This window comes from Hipposideros armiger, unplaced genomic scaffold, assembly GCF_001890085.2.
Source record: "Hipposideros armiger isolate ML-2016 unplaced genomic scaffold, ASM189008v1 scaffold_58, whole genome shotgun sequence".
In the NCBI taxonomy this organism is placed as follows: domain Eukaryota; kingdom Metazoa; phylum Chordata; class Mammalia; order Chiroptera; family Hipposideridae; genus Hipposideros; species Hipposideros armiger.
Window position 1 is genome coordinate 1,314,839 of NW_017731408.1, and position 18,945 is coordinate 1,333,783.

Consider the following 18,945-nt stretch of genomic DNA (forward strand, 5'->3'; position numbering starts at 1 on the left):
AAAATGAAAACACATGTCCACCTTAAGGCAAATACGAATACTGATAATCGCCTAAAATTGGAAAAAAACCAAATTTCCATAAACTGGCAAATAGATGAATAAAATGTATAGTATCTTTACAATGGAATACTATGCAGCGATAAAAAAAACTAAATATACATTCAATAACACAGATGAACCTCAAAACCATCATGTTTTGTAAAAGAAGCCAGGCACAAAAAGACTACAAACTGTATGATTCCACTGATATAAAATTTCTAGAAAAAGCAAACATAGAGACAGAATCAGTGGTTGCTGGGACCGGGGGTGGGAAGCAGAGAACGACCGCAGGTATAAGAACACTTACACCTTGGAGTGACATGTGTTCTAAAGCTGACTGTGGTGATGGGTACACAGCTGTATACATTTACTAAAACTTATTACACTAGATTGTGCACTTTTAAAAAGGTGAATTTTATGGTTTGCAAATTCGACCTAAATAAATGTGTTTTAAAAGGGTAGACAATCACTAAAAGAAAAAGAAATTGCAAAATGACTGGCTCTCCTATTGACTTCCAAGCGCCCCTGGGGAAACAAAGTCACACAACCACGGGCAAAGGTCACATTTCAAAGCCTGTTGTCTCCTTCAACATCTTCCAGAGCGAAGCGTTGTCTTTTGCTCTCATTTTAATTTAGTAACTTAATTGAGACTCTTCCAAAGGGCATGAGGGAAAAGTAAAATGCAATGTGCCTTAAGACTATGATAGAATAATACTAGGTACAATCTTTGAGTGCCTACCATAAGTGAGATAATATTCTAGGTATTTTACATACATAATTACAATTTTATACTCATAATTTCCAAATTACAAACGAGGAAACCAAGACTCACAAAGGTTAAATTGCCTAAGGTCCCATCCAGCAAAGTGATTTACCCAGGATTAAGAAAACTGGTCTAGCTTCTAAGCCTATGTTCTTTCCACTACCCCTGCTGCATGTGTGTGTGTGTGTGCGTGTGTGCGTATGTGTTTGTGTGTGTGTGTGTGTGTGTGTGTGTGTATATACATATATATATAATGTGAAATATCAGTAATAATGGGACTGCAATTAGGACCTGGAAGACAGGATTAAAATATAATTGTTGATATAAAAGATAAGAAATGCCACCTAGAAAACTAAAATGCAGTAATTTTCCTGGTTTAAATGTAAATGAGAAATACAATGCAATTTGGATTCATCTTTAATATCGAGTGTGATAAAATACTACTTTTAAATATTGAGAATGAAGCTCCCTGATACCAAACTTTTATGAAAATTAAAGGCAAAAAGGAAAAGTCATTACATTTTCCATGAAACAGAAAGCCCATCTAACAGATGACCTTAAGGCGTCCCCTGGAGAGGGTTCTGAAGGCTTATTTGCCAGCACTATGATCACCGTGCTTTTCAGTTTTAATGTTTAAGTACTACTTGAAGAGCTCCTTCAAAAACACACATACAGGATAGAATCTGAATATTTTGTTTCTATTACTAAAATGAGCAGCGGCCTTCTAACCTGGAACACAGAGTTATGCTCTTTTCCTGGTACAAGAAACCCATGTTAGAAAAAGCATAGAATTCCAGTTTAACCAACAACCTTCACGTATAATTGTGAATGATCACGTACATACGAAAGTTACCTAAATTCTACATAAAAAAATAAAAGAAGCCATTATATCTTTCAAGACAATACAATTTTATCAGGTTTATATTAAGATTCATGAACTATGATGTCACTCTCAGTTACTCCTGTCAAATACGGTTTGGTCCAGAAGAGCAAGGGTTAAACGATTATACCAACACATGAAACATACTTTGTGAAAAGGCTCCTGACAGACAGAGTAGATGATTACTATCTTACCAATCTGTTTATGCGAACAAATTCTTCTGAGGTTTTGGCCCAAGGAGGAAGTTCAACATCAGACACTACTGTCCCATCATCCATCACTCCAAGATTGTAATTATTGAAGTTGACAAACATCTCAGGGAGATAATAAAATTCAGGAATCAACTCCTATATGAAAATAAAAGACAATGTCATATTATAAATTGTAGAATACTGACTAGATATTCATAAAAGGCCCTGATCATTTTCTATTATGCAGAAGAACAACAAAAGAGAGATTTTTTTTTATCTCTTTTCATATCATAGCCCCATCACAAAGTTTCTATTAAGGTAGACAGATCCCATCCAACCAAATTTAAATAACATCTTACTGGTTGGAGATACACTTTCCTTCAGGACAAGTCCCATAACCTCCAAATTCTTAAACACCAACATTTGAGTAATATCTGAGGTTGACAGCATATAAACAGAGATTACATGCTGTAACAATAACAGCTTAAACTTGATTTTTTCATGAGGTATATGGAATTTTTGACCCCCCCCCCACCATCTCCCCTAAAAAACACCAAAACCTTTATAAGCATTAAAATGACACTACCTTGGTCCCTTCATCAACCAGGTAAGATATTATGTTTAGTGATGGTTACCAGAATATTTGGCTGACATTTCAAAACATTCAAGTTTAGTTTTAAGGTACTAACATTGATAAAAACAATCAAAATTTGTAATTAGTCTAGAAAATGACCTGCAGAAGAAATTGCGTAACTTAAATATGAGTTTAATAAGGACATTTAAAATACACATTAATAGGATATTTAATAAGCAGAAAAATGCAGCCGGTGAGGCTTTTGTGTAGAATAAGCCCCATGTATAACTACTGCAGAGGTCCTGCAGATCAGACTTGAAATCCAGTCTTGACATGGGTCAATGGCTCAGTGGTCTTTCAGATACCCCCTCAGGGCCAGCTATGGCAGGCCTGGCTTTCCAAACAGTTGAGTAAAAAAGGGAGGTCATCAGATTTTGGACAAGGTCAATATGAACTTGCCAGAGCAAAGAAAAAAAGATCCAGCAGGAGTTAAGCTATTATCACCTCCATCATCCATGTGAAATGTCGCTTGACTGTGAATTGTACATCTTTTGTTTACAGTCACAATAATTAACTAAGCAGGGTAGAAATGAGCTTGTCCTTCAAATTCCTGACAACCATCTGGTCATTGGACTTGGAAAACTTTTAAACTAAGTTTTTTTTTTTTTTTAAGAACTCTGTTAAAAGTTTAAGCATGAAAAAAATGAAAAGTAATCACCCCCCAAATTTAAGATGCTCATCACCCAAAATGATGCATATAAGTCTAATTGACAAAAGGGGGAAAGACATACGTTTGTTATTTTATGCAACAAAAAGTTATGTCCCAATTTCTCTGAGCTAACGTTTATTGCATGAAATGAGTCAGGTACTAAAATAAACGCTTAATAAAAGAGTTTAATCTTCACAATAACTTTACAAGGTAAGGTATCATCTCCATTTTAAAAATGAACTAAGACTCAAAGAAGTAATTTGCCTAAGGTTACACAGCTGGCTAATGAGAAATTTGGAACTTAGATGAAAACTGTAAGGCCTATGTGTCCTTAATCATCAAATAAGCATGGGTTCTACTTGCACAGTATACACAGCGCTAAACATTTTAAATATAACTTTTTAACATATATTTTAAGTTATTTTTTTAAAAGTAAACATAAACCTTTCATTCTTTCATAATTAGAAAACAACTGGTTCTCCTGCAAATAGATATATTACACAGGTGTAAAATGTATATACATTATATATAGAGTTTATTATTTAATAAAATGAATCAAACCAGGAAGAATTTTAAAAATATGCTATAATTATTATTTACTCAACTATAAAGATAAGTCACTTTATAATCATTATTAATTTGTGGACGTGTGCATTTAATATATTCCAACTTTCAGAAATTTACTACAATGTCTTATTTTTACTCCATTTTACTTGTGCTGCTTCTACATTAAGAAGACTAAGCCTGCTTTGTGTACTTAAAACCAAAAGCAGCATTTTGGCTTAATTAAATACTAATTCTTTTCACTTCAATAATATCCACCCAGCCTAGGCTCTCACAGTTAGAGGATGGTGCCGTGTTACACTCATTCTATGTTCCTGTGCAATAATTCTAAGATTCACAACAATTTTAATGGCTGAATTTCACATGCTAAAATTTTAAGCAAAACACAAGTTCTAAAACAAAACACACATAAAACACATGAGAAAATCCTCACAAGAGATATGAAGAAAGCAATTTTAAGTCTTACTGGACCATGTTAAACTTTCAGTTATATAATTCCTATCATGCTGGAAGATAATAGCTCATCGATTTCCAAAGTTGCCACAGATTGTATTTGAATTTCCTACTATAGGCTGATAGCCTTAAATTTTGTATAACGGACATTATAAAAAATTGCAAAATTAAAAAAAAATAAATTTTATTAAAAAATAAGCTTAATTTTTCATTTGAAATATACTGAGATATGAATTTGTGTTCTGCCCTCTTTATTTTGACCGCCCACCCTTGTGGCCCTCCATTTCAAGAGAGCAGTCTGGCATTTCCGGGACACGTGCTGAGCAGGGTCCTGAGCAGGGGTCTCTTGAACACATCCTTTTTCTGTCTTTTGTGAAAGTCGAAGCAAACAGAAGAGATTATATAAGGTGTCCAGGAGGAGCAGTGTCAAAAGTTAGTATTTTTAAAGAACAGAAGCCAAAAAGAGAGAAGGTTTTCCTCAAGATGAGGGAGGCAAGTTTCTCAAAATCTGTAATCAGCTTTCTTTCAGCCCGACCGAGAGGAGAGGCGATGAAGAGGTCGGGCTGGAACCCAGGGGATGGTGAGTGGGGACCAGGGTCACTACTTGCACATATAGTGTCTCTGTATGAATTAGAAGAAGGCAACCCTTCTGGGTTAATGCAGCCCCAAGGGAACTCACTTTGGTAAGTGGAATACAGGCTGCATTTCTGCTCCTAATCTTTCCTTCAGTCAAGCACCCTTACAGAGAGAACAGTCTGCCCAACTGTACATGGTGAACTCATGATGGCACACTTAGGGCAGTAGTCCCTTGGTACCAGGGGTTTTGGCATCAGCAAAACCTAAGCTTGGTATAATCAGGAGAGCTGTCTGCTTCCAAAAGACCATATATCTTAGAGAGTTAGGTTATGACAAGATGGACTAAAGATGACAGGGACAATCTTCTAGGTACCACATAAGCCTGAATCTCATTCAAGTCTTGGGAAAAGGAGGTCCCTGCCCTACCCGCTGAATGACCGTGACTGAATTTCCCCATAGCCTAATATGAAAAAGATCTGAATTCAATTTGGGACATTTCTTATATACTGAAATTGGTGGTTATTAATTTATATATATAAATATATATTTCAATGATAAAAACTTACCAATATAGTTACTAATAATTATTTCTAGGAAACAAAATGGTAGGAAGAATTCAGTATGGGCAGAAATAGAATGTTTTACTTTCAATAAAAGAATAAAACTTTTAAGAAGTTCCTCTTAATTGATTATTTGATTTAAGCCTTGGGTAGATACAAAGGGTGTTGTACATATCATCACCACCACCCCCCGCCCTGCTACCTACCCCCTCCACACACACACTAAAAAGAAACACCAAAAAAAAAAAAACCCCACAACCATTTATTTAGTGTTTGCTCTTTGCAGAGAACTATGAGAGAGTCTGGAATATGGTCATGTATTTTTACCCACCCTTACTGATCACAGATCTAAATTGCTAAATAAGAGTGAAAGGGTGCATTTATTAGGAAGAAATTGGTTGTAGGAACGAACAGCACATTAAAAATTCAAGAGACAATGATGTATAAAAGTTGGGGTAGTCAGAGAAAGCTTTAGGGAAACATAATATGTTGCATTTCTCTAATACAGCACTTATCAAACTGTATGTCTGTCTGCTTATGTCTCCCTCTAAATTGAAGGCTTCATGAGGTTGAAGACTTTATATATCTTGTTCACCACTACACTTTCAAAGCCTAAAGAGAGTGTGACATGTTAGGAATTCAGTAAATATCTGTTGACTGAATGACTGAAAACTAGTATTTAAACTCAAACATAAATAAGCAAAGGGGAAAAAAATGAAAACAGTTCTGACAAGGGAAACATTTTATGAGGAGGTACAGAGATTGAAACATGTATATAATTTGTTACTAATGATCAATGAAGAGCTATTTAATTGACTTAGAGAAGACTATATACACTAGGTGGCAGATAGAGTTGGAGACATAAGGTAAGGTCAAAGCATGGAAAGCTTTGTATGCCAGGCTGTAAAGTTTAGCTTTTGTTCTATAAGAACATTTTTTTTTTCCACAAGGGAATTTAAAAAATGAACATGAACTTCAAATAGGAAAAATGCTTCCAAGAAATCAACACTGAAGAGAAAGATTATGAAGAAGCCACTTTTAGTACAAAGGATATCATCAAATAAGCACAAATAAAGAGTGAACTTACATACTCAACACATATTACATCCTCATTATAAGGAAAACTGCACAAATAAATCAGTTGATAGGAGCTGAATACCCTTTTAAAATACAAAATAAACATGCTGAACTCAACTGAGGTATACCAACACGTGACAAAAGAAGTAAATAAGTATACATACAGCCTAAATTTTACTATGGATGACAATGACCTTCAATTTATACAGTGGAATTCCATTTTAATCCTAAAAGCATCCAGGAACCATCACTTGATATAATACCAAACATTACAGTTCAAAATTATCTCCTTTGACAGATGAAATTTAGTAACAGAGTCAAAGATTAAGTCTTTCTAATACTTCTAATGTACATTTACAAAGTGAAGTATGTTTTATATTCATCAAAAGAGAACATTCAGCTCTGGATAAAAAACACATGTTCAGCAATTCTTTAAAACATCAGTAGAAAATGATAAGTAAACAACACTGACAGAAGACAGGGATATTTACAATTTAGATTTTCTCCCGACTTACTGACAATAATTTTAATTTCTATCACTTAATTAGGCAGATGGGTCTTAGAGGCAGGTAACATAGTCAAAATGTATTGTATCACCTCCTAAAAGAGAAATTTGAAAGGTTCAACCAGAGGTTATACCACAGTTCAGGATAAGCCCATTGCTTTGATCACAAATCCGAAGGCTTTCAGGGCATAATGACAAGGATTGGTTGTGACCACACATATGCTTTAGGTTTCTTTACTAAGGTATGATCCCCACTGATATGAATGACCTCGGTAGTGAGGCTGTATGATTCTCCTGCTAATAGTTGCCAATTTCGTCCAGTGAACTCAAACCATTACTTCCATAAGACTTGGGCAACCATGACAAACACTTGTCCATTAACCCAAAGAAACAAAGTAATAAAAATGGAAATAAAAATAAAGATTCTACCTCAGAGCTGAAGTTACATTTTTAGTTTCGTCTTACTAAAATATGAAATCCTGACAACTCATATATAAGCACGATAGACAGCAGGGTAACTAATTTAATATATGCTGTTTTGGGGACATTGATGGTGATAAAGATGTGAAAGCAAAATTTTAGCTTTTCACCACTGGAAAATGCTATATTTTATGAAAGAAAAAATGTAATATAACCTTTCTTACTGAACAAAAAAAGAATAGATGAACACCATAGTATGAAAAAAATATACATGCTCTGATATCTTTTCACTTTCAAGTATTTATTTTTTTTGCCCACAAATGAAAATATTTTTTAAAAAATGGATTAGAGTTGAATTGTACCTAGAAATCATTTTAAATGGACTGCAGATCTGAAAGTTTTCAAGTTGATGCTTAAACTTACTTTCTCCTTATTTAGTAGATAAAATACTATTTTTTTCTGTTTGGTAAAACAAACATAACAGCAATTTTTAAAATTGGAAAAGGAAAAACAATCTATAACCTTTCCAGACAGATCCAATAAATATCGTGTGGTTTTAGATATTATAAAACTGTCATTTCAAATATATTAAATTAAGAAAAACCATGGATTACAAACCAATAGATAATAGATAATCTATCTCAATCTAATATAGTAAAGAGAATAATTGGGTTTGAGTCTCATCTACTTAACTTACTGGTCACATGCCCTTAAATTAATTCAATTTTTCTGACCCTTACTCTTCTCAATTGCCATTTCTAAAACACAGGGTTATTGTGAGGCTAATATGAGATAATACAGAATTCTATATGCACATAACATCTTATTACTATTATTACTATCATTATTATTATCATTAATGTGACCCCTGACCAAAATCCCAAACTGGAGACTCAAATGGCCTCATTCTTAAGGCCAATGGGACATTCAGTGAATTATGCCCATTCACTAAAGCATTCAACATAATTCTAAGGGCATTTAACAAAAATTACTTGTAGAAATTAATGTGTCCACAAAAATACTTGAGACTTTATAATTCCCACTAAATAGCTATCACATTTAAGACAAATTTATTATTTTTTTATTAGCAATGACAGTGTGGCTTAACATGTCTCACTTTATGATGAATACTCTCAATATTTTATCGTTCTCTCCTGCTTTCAACACATTTTTCACTTCCATATTTGGACTGGACATTTTCACTGAGCCTGTTGCTGTTCCAGGCCCCTATCTTCAAGGAAAATGTAACTTGAGAAGAGATAAACATTAATAATGCAAACAACAGGTACCCTGCAGCTGCCAGGAGAGAAGACATAAATTAAATGCCCACCTTAAATCCTTTCTGGAGCAAGTTGTAAAACACACACACACAGTGCCAGGAGTGTGGGTGAAAACAGGAACAACCAGTGTCTATGAGCACGTTAATGAAGAGTGTACGTTTTTAATTGAACAAAAATATCATAAGATCACCAGTCAAAAAACAAATCACAGCGGATGTGTGTACATTTTTATAATTCAGGAACATGGGAGCATTTTCTAAGTGCCTTAAAGAGGCTTTATTCCTGCCTAGTATATGTAGCATGAGAAGACAAATATTCAGCGTTTCAAGCAATTTTTATCTTAGATAACAAAAAAAGTGATCCACTGTCGACACAAGAGCACAAAGTTCAATGCTAAAAAAATCCGTACAGCAGGTCCTTGAATAATGTCATTTTGTTGATGAGGCGCAGAAAAACTTAACTCTCGTTTATATCAGTTAGCCTGTGATAAGACAAGTTTCATTATAGGGCGTTTTGCTTCAAGTCACTGTTAAGTCAGGACACTCTGCACATGGATAAGCATTTAACCCATTGACACATGAGGAAGAAAAGGATTAAAGAGACGTAGCAAAATGAACAAATCTGCAAGTTATGCATCAGTTATGTATGAAAACAAGGATAAACAGATATGGAGTTCATTTAGTGTGTTTTTCAGTGTGAAGAGAAGGGTGAGACAACTTGAACACACTCTACTGTGAATGTGTGTGTGAAAGGGAGACAGAGGCTGATGGAAAATGAGGAACTTGAGAAAAAATATACACAATAGAAAGAACGGAAGAAGAGGAGAAGGAAGGAGGGAGAGAGAGGGAGAGAGGAAGGGAGGGAGTACATAAGCCGGAAATGGGTAAAGGATGCATAGGAAAGAATATGTTTAATTTTTCTTTCTGTAAACATTAAAAAAACTCTGAATTCTTTAAAAATATGTCTGAAAAATGTTATAACAAATGATAAAAATATTTTTATTAAGAAAATAAAACTACTAAATAAAAGTTTAAGTTTTTTTTAAACAAATACATCAAGAAATATATTTCCAGCAATTATGTTTAACTGTAGCTAAACACTTTCTGAACGGCTATAATGCTGATGCTATCAGCGTCGTCCATGGAATGTATTATGGTAGACAGTGTGCTGATAGAAGAAAAAAGGAAGCTAACTTATCTTCAAATTACAGACCTCTGGGATTTTGGACGTAGTAGAGGGCAAGTCAAAGGTCTCATGTTTTACAACTCTCACAAGACACAAATAAAATGATTCTATATCGTCTCCATTTTGTATTATTTAACAAACATGTGCACTTAAAACTATTAAGGGTTCATCTTTAAAGCTAAAACTAATTTTTGTAATTTTACTGATAGTTATGTATTTTTAAAATATTATTTAGTAGTATTTTAGGATTTAATTGCATTCTATTTACTTAATTGTAAGTATCGAATATGCTGTACTGACACTAATTTCACAACTTAATATAAATTTTACATTCCTCACTAACAATACACAATAAATTATAAGATAGGTTTCTAAATTAAATATCCACGATATGACTAGTAATAAGATGTCCAAATGGACTTCTTTTGTAAAGCTATATAATGGTAAGAACGCAATCTGTCTTCATTGTAAAAACATAGAAAATTGAATCAACAGCTCTTGGTCAGCAGGTGACAGTCAGCTTTCAGTGTTCTTATAGACAGAAAAGCCCTTCCTAAAATATGAGCTGTCAGTAGCCCATCCCATGTGCCAGGAGCACATATCCATCCATTTGGTGTTTGCTGTGCCCTTCTGGCTGGGGTAGCCGTACACCCCAAATGACCTCTCCATTTTTCCCAGGCTCTTTCACTGACTCCTCTTTTTCTGATATCTTTAAATCTATTTAATCTTTCAAGCAATATTTACTGATTTCTAACTAAATGCAAGGCATGTTCTCAATGCTGAGGTTACAAAGTAGACAAAACAAAAAGCCCCCACTTTCATTGCTCTCTAGTGATGGAGACACAAATAAATAAACCGCTAGGTATGTATCATGTCCAACACTGAACAGTATTGTGTAAAAAAACTAAAAGAAGAGAAGGGGGTGAAGAATGATTTTAGAGAGGGTGTTCAGTGTAACTCTTCTTTGAGATGACATTTGAGCAGAGACCTGAATGAAATGAGGAAACAGGCGAAGCAGATTACTGGGGGGAAGTGGTTCAGGCACAGAGAACATTTGATGCACTGTCACCCCAATAGTTGTGGAGTTGGCGTTTTGGAAGAGGCACAGCAACAAAGGCAGGTGAGGATGGAGCGAGTGAGAGAAAGGAAGAATCAGAGAGACGACTAGATAACATAGGGTCTCAGTGGCTGCAGGAAGAACCTGAACTTTGTTCTGAGTTACATGAGCCGTCATTGGAGGGATGTGCCCACAGAAATATGATCCGATTTACAATACGAAAAGATTATTCTTGCTGTACTATATGGAGAAAACACCCTGTGGGGACACTTTAGTGAGGAATTACAGCCACGTGGGCTAGAGGTGGTGATAACTGGTCAGATTCTGGACATGTTTATACTGAAGGTTGAGAAAACGGGCAGTGGGGTGTATGCGAAGGGGAGGAATCAAGGACTCTCAGCTTTCTAAAGGCCTGAGCAAACTCAGTAGATGGCTCTGTCTTTTACTGAGATGCCGAATACTAGAGGAAGAGAGGTTTTTTCTTTGAGAGTGGGGAACAGGGCAATTGGAGAATACAAAGTTTGACATTGGACATGTTCAGTGTAAAATGCCTATGAGCTAGATATATAAGTCTAGAACTCAGGGAAAAGCTGTGAGATAAGATGCAATCATCTAGGGAGCAAGTGTAGATGCAGACGGGGGTCCAAGGGCTAAGTCCTCAGGTACTCCAACGATTTGAGGTATGAAAGCAAGATAATCCAGTAAAGAAGGCGGAGAAAAAGGGTACAAAGATAAGCCAGAAGAAGGTGGCTCCTTATTTCAGGACCAAGTGAAGAAAACATTACTAGGAAAATGCGTCCATTCATTGTGTCAATTATGTTGACAGGTCAACTAGGATGAGAACTGGAAATGCGCGTTGGACAACATGGAGGTTGCTCATCAACTCTGACTAGACTGGTTCCAATCAAGTAGTGGAGAATTCAACCACAAGCCACGTCCTGGAGGATCACTTTTAACCCATCCCTTGAATTCATCCCCTCAGCTTTTACACTAGTTGAAGGACTCGGCATCCTTTCTTTTAAGTAACTATAATAGCCTCCTGACATATCTCCCTAACTCGAGCTCTCACCCTCTGTCCCCAGTCTCTGCATCTATTTTCCACAGCACTGCCAAGTGCTTCTTTTTATAATAGCGTCAATTACATGGTACTCCTGCTTGAAAATCTGCAGTGCCTCCTCGCTGCCTATAGCAGGGGGTGGTAAACTACGGCCCCGGACCAAAAATGACCTGCCACCTAGCTTTATACATTTTTATGGGACCCTAATCACACTCATTTGTTTGCTTACTGCCTATGGCTGCTTTGGCGCTATAGTGGTACAGGGGGGTGGCTGTGACAGAGCTTGCATAGACTGCAAGTGGAACAATAGTTATCATCTGGCTGCTGACAAAAATTTTACTGAACTGATCTGGAGAATTCAGCCGCATATCTTTAGAATGCTAACATGGGTCTTCATATGAGACCACAGCTGCCTTGAAGTATCTCTCCTTTTTTTATGCTTGCTACACACCAAGTACATAAGGCCAATCAGCAGACCAATAAAAAAGCATTTTCCGACATGTGAAGCATTTTCTCTAACTCTGTTCATGTCATTTTCCTTGCTCAGAATACTCTTCTACATTTCATCAAAGCATTAATTTAATAAGTATTTAATTTAGTGGCTACTATGTTTTAAGCCTTAGGGATAAACCAATGAGCAAAAGAGTCAAGAATTCACACTCCTGGGGAGCTAATGTTCCCATGGGATAAGATATAATAAACAAATGAATAAATGTATGTATGTCAGATGGTGAGTGACGTGAAGAAAAAAAATCAAATTGGGAAGTGAGTGAAAGTGCACAGGGTGAGGGGTGTAACTTTGAAAAGAGGGGACAGAGAAGGCCTTACTAAAAAGGTGACATTTGTGCAAAGGCTTGAAAGGTTGAAGAAATAAATCCCTAAGAATTTCTCGAGGAATTTTTTAGATAAAAAGTAAAAGCAAAGGCCCTGAGGTGGGAAGATACCTAGAGTATTTGAAGAATACCAAGGAGGTCCTGTTTGACCAGAACAGGATGAGTAAGGGGACAAACAATATAATAAGAGGTCAAGGAGTAACAGGGTTTTGGAGGGGAGTGCAGGTGGGAGCGTTTTACATTGTAAGGACTTCAGCTTTTACTCTCATCTGGGAAGCCATTTACTAAGATGAGAAGAGCAGGTTTGAAGGAATCGAGACCAGGGATTTGTTTTTGAATGTGTTAAGTTTGAGGTACATTTTATATGTTCACATGGAGATGTTGGGGACAGAGTCAGGTATCAGGAGAAATGTAGACTAGAGACATAAATTTAGGGCGTTTCTTAAGACTCCTTTGCATGCTTTAAGATACAACGCAAATGTCACATGTTCTGTGAAGTCATTCACAACTCCGTCTCCCTTAGAATTAATCACTTTTTGTTTATATCTTACTGTAGCAGTTATCACCTTCTAATCTGTACTGAAAATAGTTTTCTTTATACCTGTCTTTCTCACCTGGAGATGTGAAGAACTTTGTTTATATTGACTTTTTCACCCCAAGTGCTCTCTACTATGTACTGCATATAATAAATAATAAATGCTGGCTTCACTAAAGGTGTTTGGGGGACTTTAATTTATAGGAAGTGCCTATGAATTTAGGAACTTCCTAAAACTTCCGTCATAGGAAGTTTTCTCCCTGAAGGCAGGGGGCTAGACACCACGGCCCTCACTAAACCTTCTCTGTTCTCTACACCTAAATATGCCTTCAGGTCACCCACATTTCTTTAGTATCATTCCACTGCTGAGTTTAAGTTTCCACTCACTGCCTTGGCTAATTCCCTGAACAGCTTACAGACCGTCTCCACTCTTTCTCATAATGTAGTGTATATTCAAACAGCAACCACGGTGACCGCTTAGAGCCACAAAACCTGTTCAAGTCCCTCCTGGGCTCCCGTCCTCCAATGTCTCCCTACTGCTCTTAGGGTGAAATCCGACCTCCTTACCACAGAGGAAAAGGCCCAACGTGACGGGTCCTGGGTTTGCGCTTGCCTCTCCTTGCTCTTTATTTCAGGTTCTGTATCTGTGAGCACACGCTGCCCTTATTATACTGAATTGCTGGGATTCTCTTATTGTCAGTATGTCCTTTTGTGCAAAAGTTCACTGAAGGCAATGGCCTTCTTTTATTTGGTGCTGTATCAACCTGACCTGATTGTACACAAATTCAATTAAAATTCAAAAATTAAAAATTAAATGCTACCTCAGGACTCCACCGAACTTTTTATTCTAATTTTACTTTTAACAAAGGTTATTTCAGCAATATATTACTGCACTAAATTCAGGGCTTCTGGAGAAATACGATTCTCCAGTAATCTCCCTTTGAGATTCATTTACTACTTGCCCCCATTCTAAAACAATGAACCTAGGTGACATTTATGACTCCTTCCCCTCTCCAATCCTGATTGTTAATCATTCTACAGGAGAGAAGGAAAAGAGTTTAAACTGTAGTAAGTCATTGTATTTAATCATTAGGCTGAATTTATTGGCACTAAAGGTACGTGAAATAAGTATGCTGCCCCTAGAGATGGGGGGGGGGTGAGAATCAATGACAATGAACTGCCTAGAAAAGCTTAAATATTTGCCTAATATGTAGATGTGACTGCCTAGTGAAATTTGTTCAAGCTTTATGCATGTGTGATTATGACAAAATTTAGTCATAATGGTTCAGGCTGAAGACAGTTATCTATTTTGCACCTCAGTTTCTAAACTTGAGGTTTTTGGGGTTTTTTTTTACCTTTTCCTTTTTTCATTACATTTATTGGGGGTGACACTGGCTAATAAAATTATATAGGTTTCAAGTGTACAATTCTGTAATACATCATCTATATAATGCATTGTGTTTTCACCACCCAGAGTCAGTTCTCCTTCCATCATCATATACAGAGGGTGCCAAAAAAATATATACACATTTTAAGAAACAAAAACTGTATTAAAATTGTAATACTCAATATATATCGATAACAAAAGATGCATACAAGTCATGTTCGACTTCTGCAATTACAAAAGGTGCTCAAGTGGTTACCATCAGCATCCAGACACTTCTGATTACAGCGAACTACTGCTTAAGCCAAGGTTGACCAAAGTGTCCACTTGTAGACATTTTTTGGCACCCCCAGTATTTGACCCTCTTTACCCTCTTCTACAACCCTTCCTCCCCCCTTACCCTCTGGTAACCACTAAACTGTTGTCTGTGTCTAAGAGTTTTTGCTTGTTTGTCTTCTGTGTTTGTTGCTTTCAGTTTTATATACCATGTATAAGTGAAATCATATAGTTTTCAACTTTTCTGACTTATTTCACTTAGCATGATAATCTCAAAATCCATCCATGTTGTCGCAAATGGCACTATTTCATCTTTTCTTATGGCAGAGTAGTATTCTATTGTGTATATTACCACATCTTCTTTATCCAATCATCTTCAAAGGACACTTTTGTTGTTTCCATGTCTTGGCCACTGTGAATATGCTGCAATGAACATTGGAGAACATGTATCTTGACAGATAAATGTTTTCAGATTTTGGGGGTAGATATCAAGAGGGATTGCTGAATTTTATGGTAATTCTATTCTTATTTTTTTGAGGACCCTCCATACTGTTTTCCATAGTGGCTGCACCAATTTACATTCCCACCAACAATGTATGAGGGTTCCTTCTTCTCCACAGCCTCTCCAGTACTTGTTATTATTACTTGTCTTATTGACAATCACCATCTAACAGGTGTGAGGTGGTATCTCATTGTGGTTTTGATTTGCATTTTCCTAATAGCTAGTGAAGTTGAGCATCTTTTAATATACTTGTTGGCTGTCTTTTCTGGAGATGTATCTGTTCAGGTCATCTGCCCATTTTTTATACTGAATTGTTTGGGGTCTTTTTGTTGTTGGTGGTGTTGTTGAGTTGTGAGCTCTTTATATATTTTGGACATTAGCCCCTATTTGGAGGTGTCATTTGCAAATATCTTCTCCCATTTGGTTGGTTGCCTTTTTGTTTAGTTGATGGTTTCTTTTGCTGTGCAGAAGCTTTTTGGTTTGATATAATCCCATTCATTTATTTTTGTTTTTACTTCCCTTGCCTTTGAGGTCAAATTCATAAAATCTTCCCTAAACCCAAGGTCCATAAGTTTAGGACCTATGCTTTCTTCTATGAAATGTTTTGTTTTAGGTCTTATATTTAGGTCTTTATCTATTTTGAATTAATTTTGGTACATGGTGACAGATAGCAGTCTATAGTTTCTTTTGTATGTGGCTTTCCAATTTCCCCAGTATCATTTATTGAAGAGATTTTCTTTTCTCCATTGTATGTTTTTGGCTCTTTGTTGAAAATTATTTGCCCATAGATAGGTGGGTTTATTTCTGGGTTCTTGATTCTGTTCAGTTGTTCTGTGTGTCTGTTTTTCTGCCAATACCATGCAGTTTTGATTACTGTCACTTTGTAGTATAATTTGAAGTCAGAGAGTGTGATACCACTGGCCTTTTAAGTGAGTTTTTAAGACTTGAAACATAGAATCTGCTGGGGATTCAAAATTATTATTTATCACAGTGATGGTTCTCCAACCCAATTTTCAGCGCTTTCTACTTCAGTCCCTAGGATTACCTATTATTGCTACTACTTGTAAGTTTGTATTTACATAAAATACAACATCAGGAAAATCACTGCTCAAAGTGGACAAAGGCATTCTTTCCATAAACAGGAAGCTATCTCTTGGTGTAATATCAAAACAATGCCCTAAGTCTGTGCTGCCCAATATAGTAGTCACTAGCCACAGGTGGTTATTAAACACTTGAAATGTGGCTACTCTACATAGAGCCATGTTGTAAACATAAAACGCACACCATATCTTAAAGACTTAGTAGGCAAAAAAGAACGTAAAATATCAAATTAACAATTTCATATTGATTATATGTTGAAAAATAACATTTTGGCTATACCAGGTTAAATACATTATTGCAGTTAATTTTACATTCTTCTTTTGTCTTTTTATATGTGACTACAAGAAAATTTTAAAATATATATGTGGCTCACATGTGGTTTGCATTATATTTCCATTGGACAGTGTGGTATCCTACTTAGAAAACGGACCAACACTTCTGAATTGTTTATCATGAAGGATAAAAAGTATTATTGAGCATCAGATCTAAAATGAAACCACCAAGGATGCACCAAAATACAAATGATCCCCAAAACTCTAAATAGTAAATCATGCTAAAAATGAAAGACTGATCTTAAATCTAATAAGGTCTCTTTCTTCTGTGAAATAAAAAGAATTTGTATTTTTACCTTTACTTTATAGAAATACATTTATTTTTTAATAAAATTATTCTCTCAGTATTAGCAGAGTGAAAGAAATAGGGATTCTAAGATAAATGCCAGCTCCCCTCCAGCAAGAAAGAGTTAAGTATTAGAAATGTTATATTATTTTTTTCTGATAAAATAATTTAAATAAATCTATCTACCTCACACAATTTCATATTTGTAAAATGCCAAGAAAACAGTTTCAATAACATATAGTATATTAATCAAGTAAGGTACTTTAGAATCCATTCAGTAAAGTGATTTCCACCACCCACCCTCATATTTCACTATCCCCTCTCTACTTCTTAATGTTTTCCTAATTATTTCTAGAAACTCCAAGACAATAGAGGTCAAGACTATAATAAATATAATTCCAACTAAAATATAATGTTATATCTCAATAAAATGTTTACACTATTAGGGTGATTTAACTATGCTTTCTTATACATTTGTTCTTACACATTATATTATTTAACACATAATTTAAACAGGCATCCTAAAGTGTTAAAATAGAACACTTTTAAATAGGTGAGAGTAAAAGAAAGACATGATTAAATCCCTCCTCAGTGGGTGGTTCTTTAGATGGCCTATGAACCATATATTACATACTTTTCAAAGTATTTGAAAGTTACTAAGTTATTTATAGGACCCAAATTAGCTGGTTATCAATATAGAAAATGGGGTAATTTTTCAATGCCCTATCCACCCTACAGATATTTTACGGTAAAAAAAAATTAATAATAAATAAATAATAAATAAATAAATAAATAATAAAAAATGGAGACTATCCACATTGGTTAGAAGAGCAAGAGCAAGTGGGTTTCTGCAAAGTTAGTCCTGAAGAAAATTTCTGTGGCTCTGAACATAATGGAATGCTATTTAAAAATGAAGCTATACTGCTAATCAAATTCCAATCAACTTGACAATTGGAATTTTAAATTCTTTTATTTTTAAAAAAATTTCCTTTAACCTTGTACTCTACTTCTTCCTATAGTACCCTATATAACACTGCTAGAAAGCTAGAGATTAAGTAACACAATAGAAGAACTGAAATTCTAGTATTGTCTACTAATTGGGACTATTTTAACAAAATCTACTGGGGCATTCAAAGGAAAGCGAGATGGGTTTAAGTCCTTATTATTTGTGAAAAAAACAAAGATAATGAACAAAATAAGGGAGGAGAAAAATAAACAAGTTCATGTGGGCTTTATTTTAATGCTGCAGCTGTTTTGCATGGGTTTATCTATGTTTTTACACTATTTTAAGGGAAGTGTTGGGAAAATGGAACCAGACATGTGCTAATTAAAGAATCTTGAGAGACAGCAAAACTACAAGGATCTATCATATGCACTTCCTGCCTACCAATGCATTAAGCAGGAATGTCTAGTACTGAGAGGGGAAAGCTGGAAGATATCCACTACCTCTCTATTATACATCCAGGAAAAACAATTTTCAATTTTATGATCTTGTTGTTTACACTTCTAGGACCAAACTTATGAGGTGATAACTTGGTCAACAGATGCTTAATAAGTGAAGAAATGCATAAATTAAAAAAATTCATGTCTTTAATTTGATGACAAAAAGTCTGACTTATCAATATTTCCATATCTCCTATTACTTCTCAAAAGAGTTAAATAAGTAATTAAATAGCTTTGAGATTAGAAGTAGAATTCAACAATTATTAAATCTGTTAAGTATTCTGATTTACTGTTATCTAATATCCATTTCAAAATTATCTACTAATGATTCTGGAAGAGTATGATATATAATTTCAGAGGTAT

General features: G+C 35.3%; 1 protein-coding gene across 1 annotated transcript in view; it reads right to left on the minus strand.

Moving 5' to 3' along the window:
• Positions 1-18,945, minus strand: part of LRBA (LPS responsive beige-like anchor protein) — a 610,319-nt gene that overhangs the window by 121,125 nt on the left and 470,249 nt on the right. Inside the window, exon 47 of the mRNA XM_019641170.1 lies at positions 1,877-2,029. Coding sequence (XP_019496715.1) covers positions 1,877-2,029 — 153 coding nt within the window. The remainder of the gene's footprint in view (positions 1-1,876; positions 2,030-18,945) is intronic.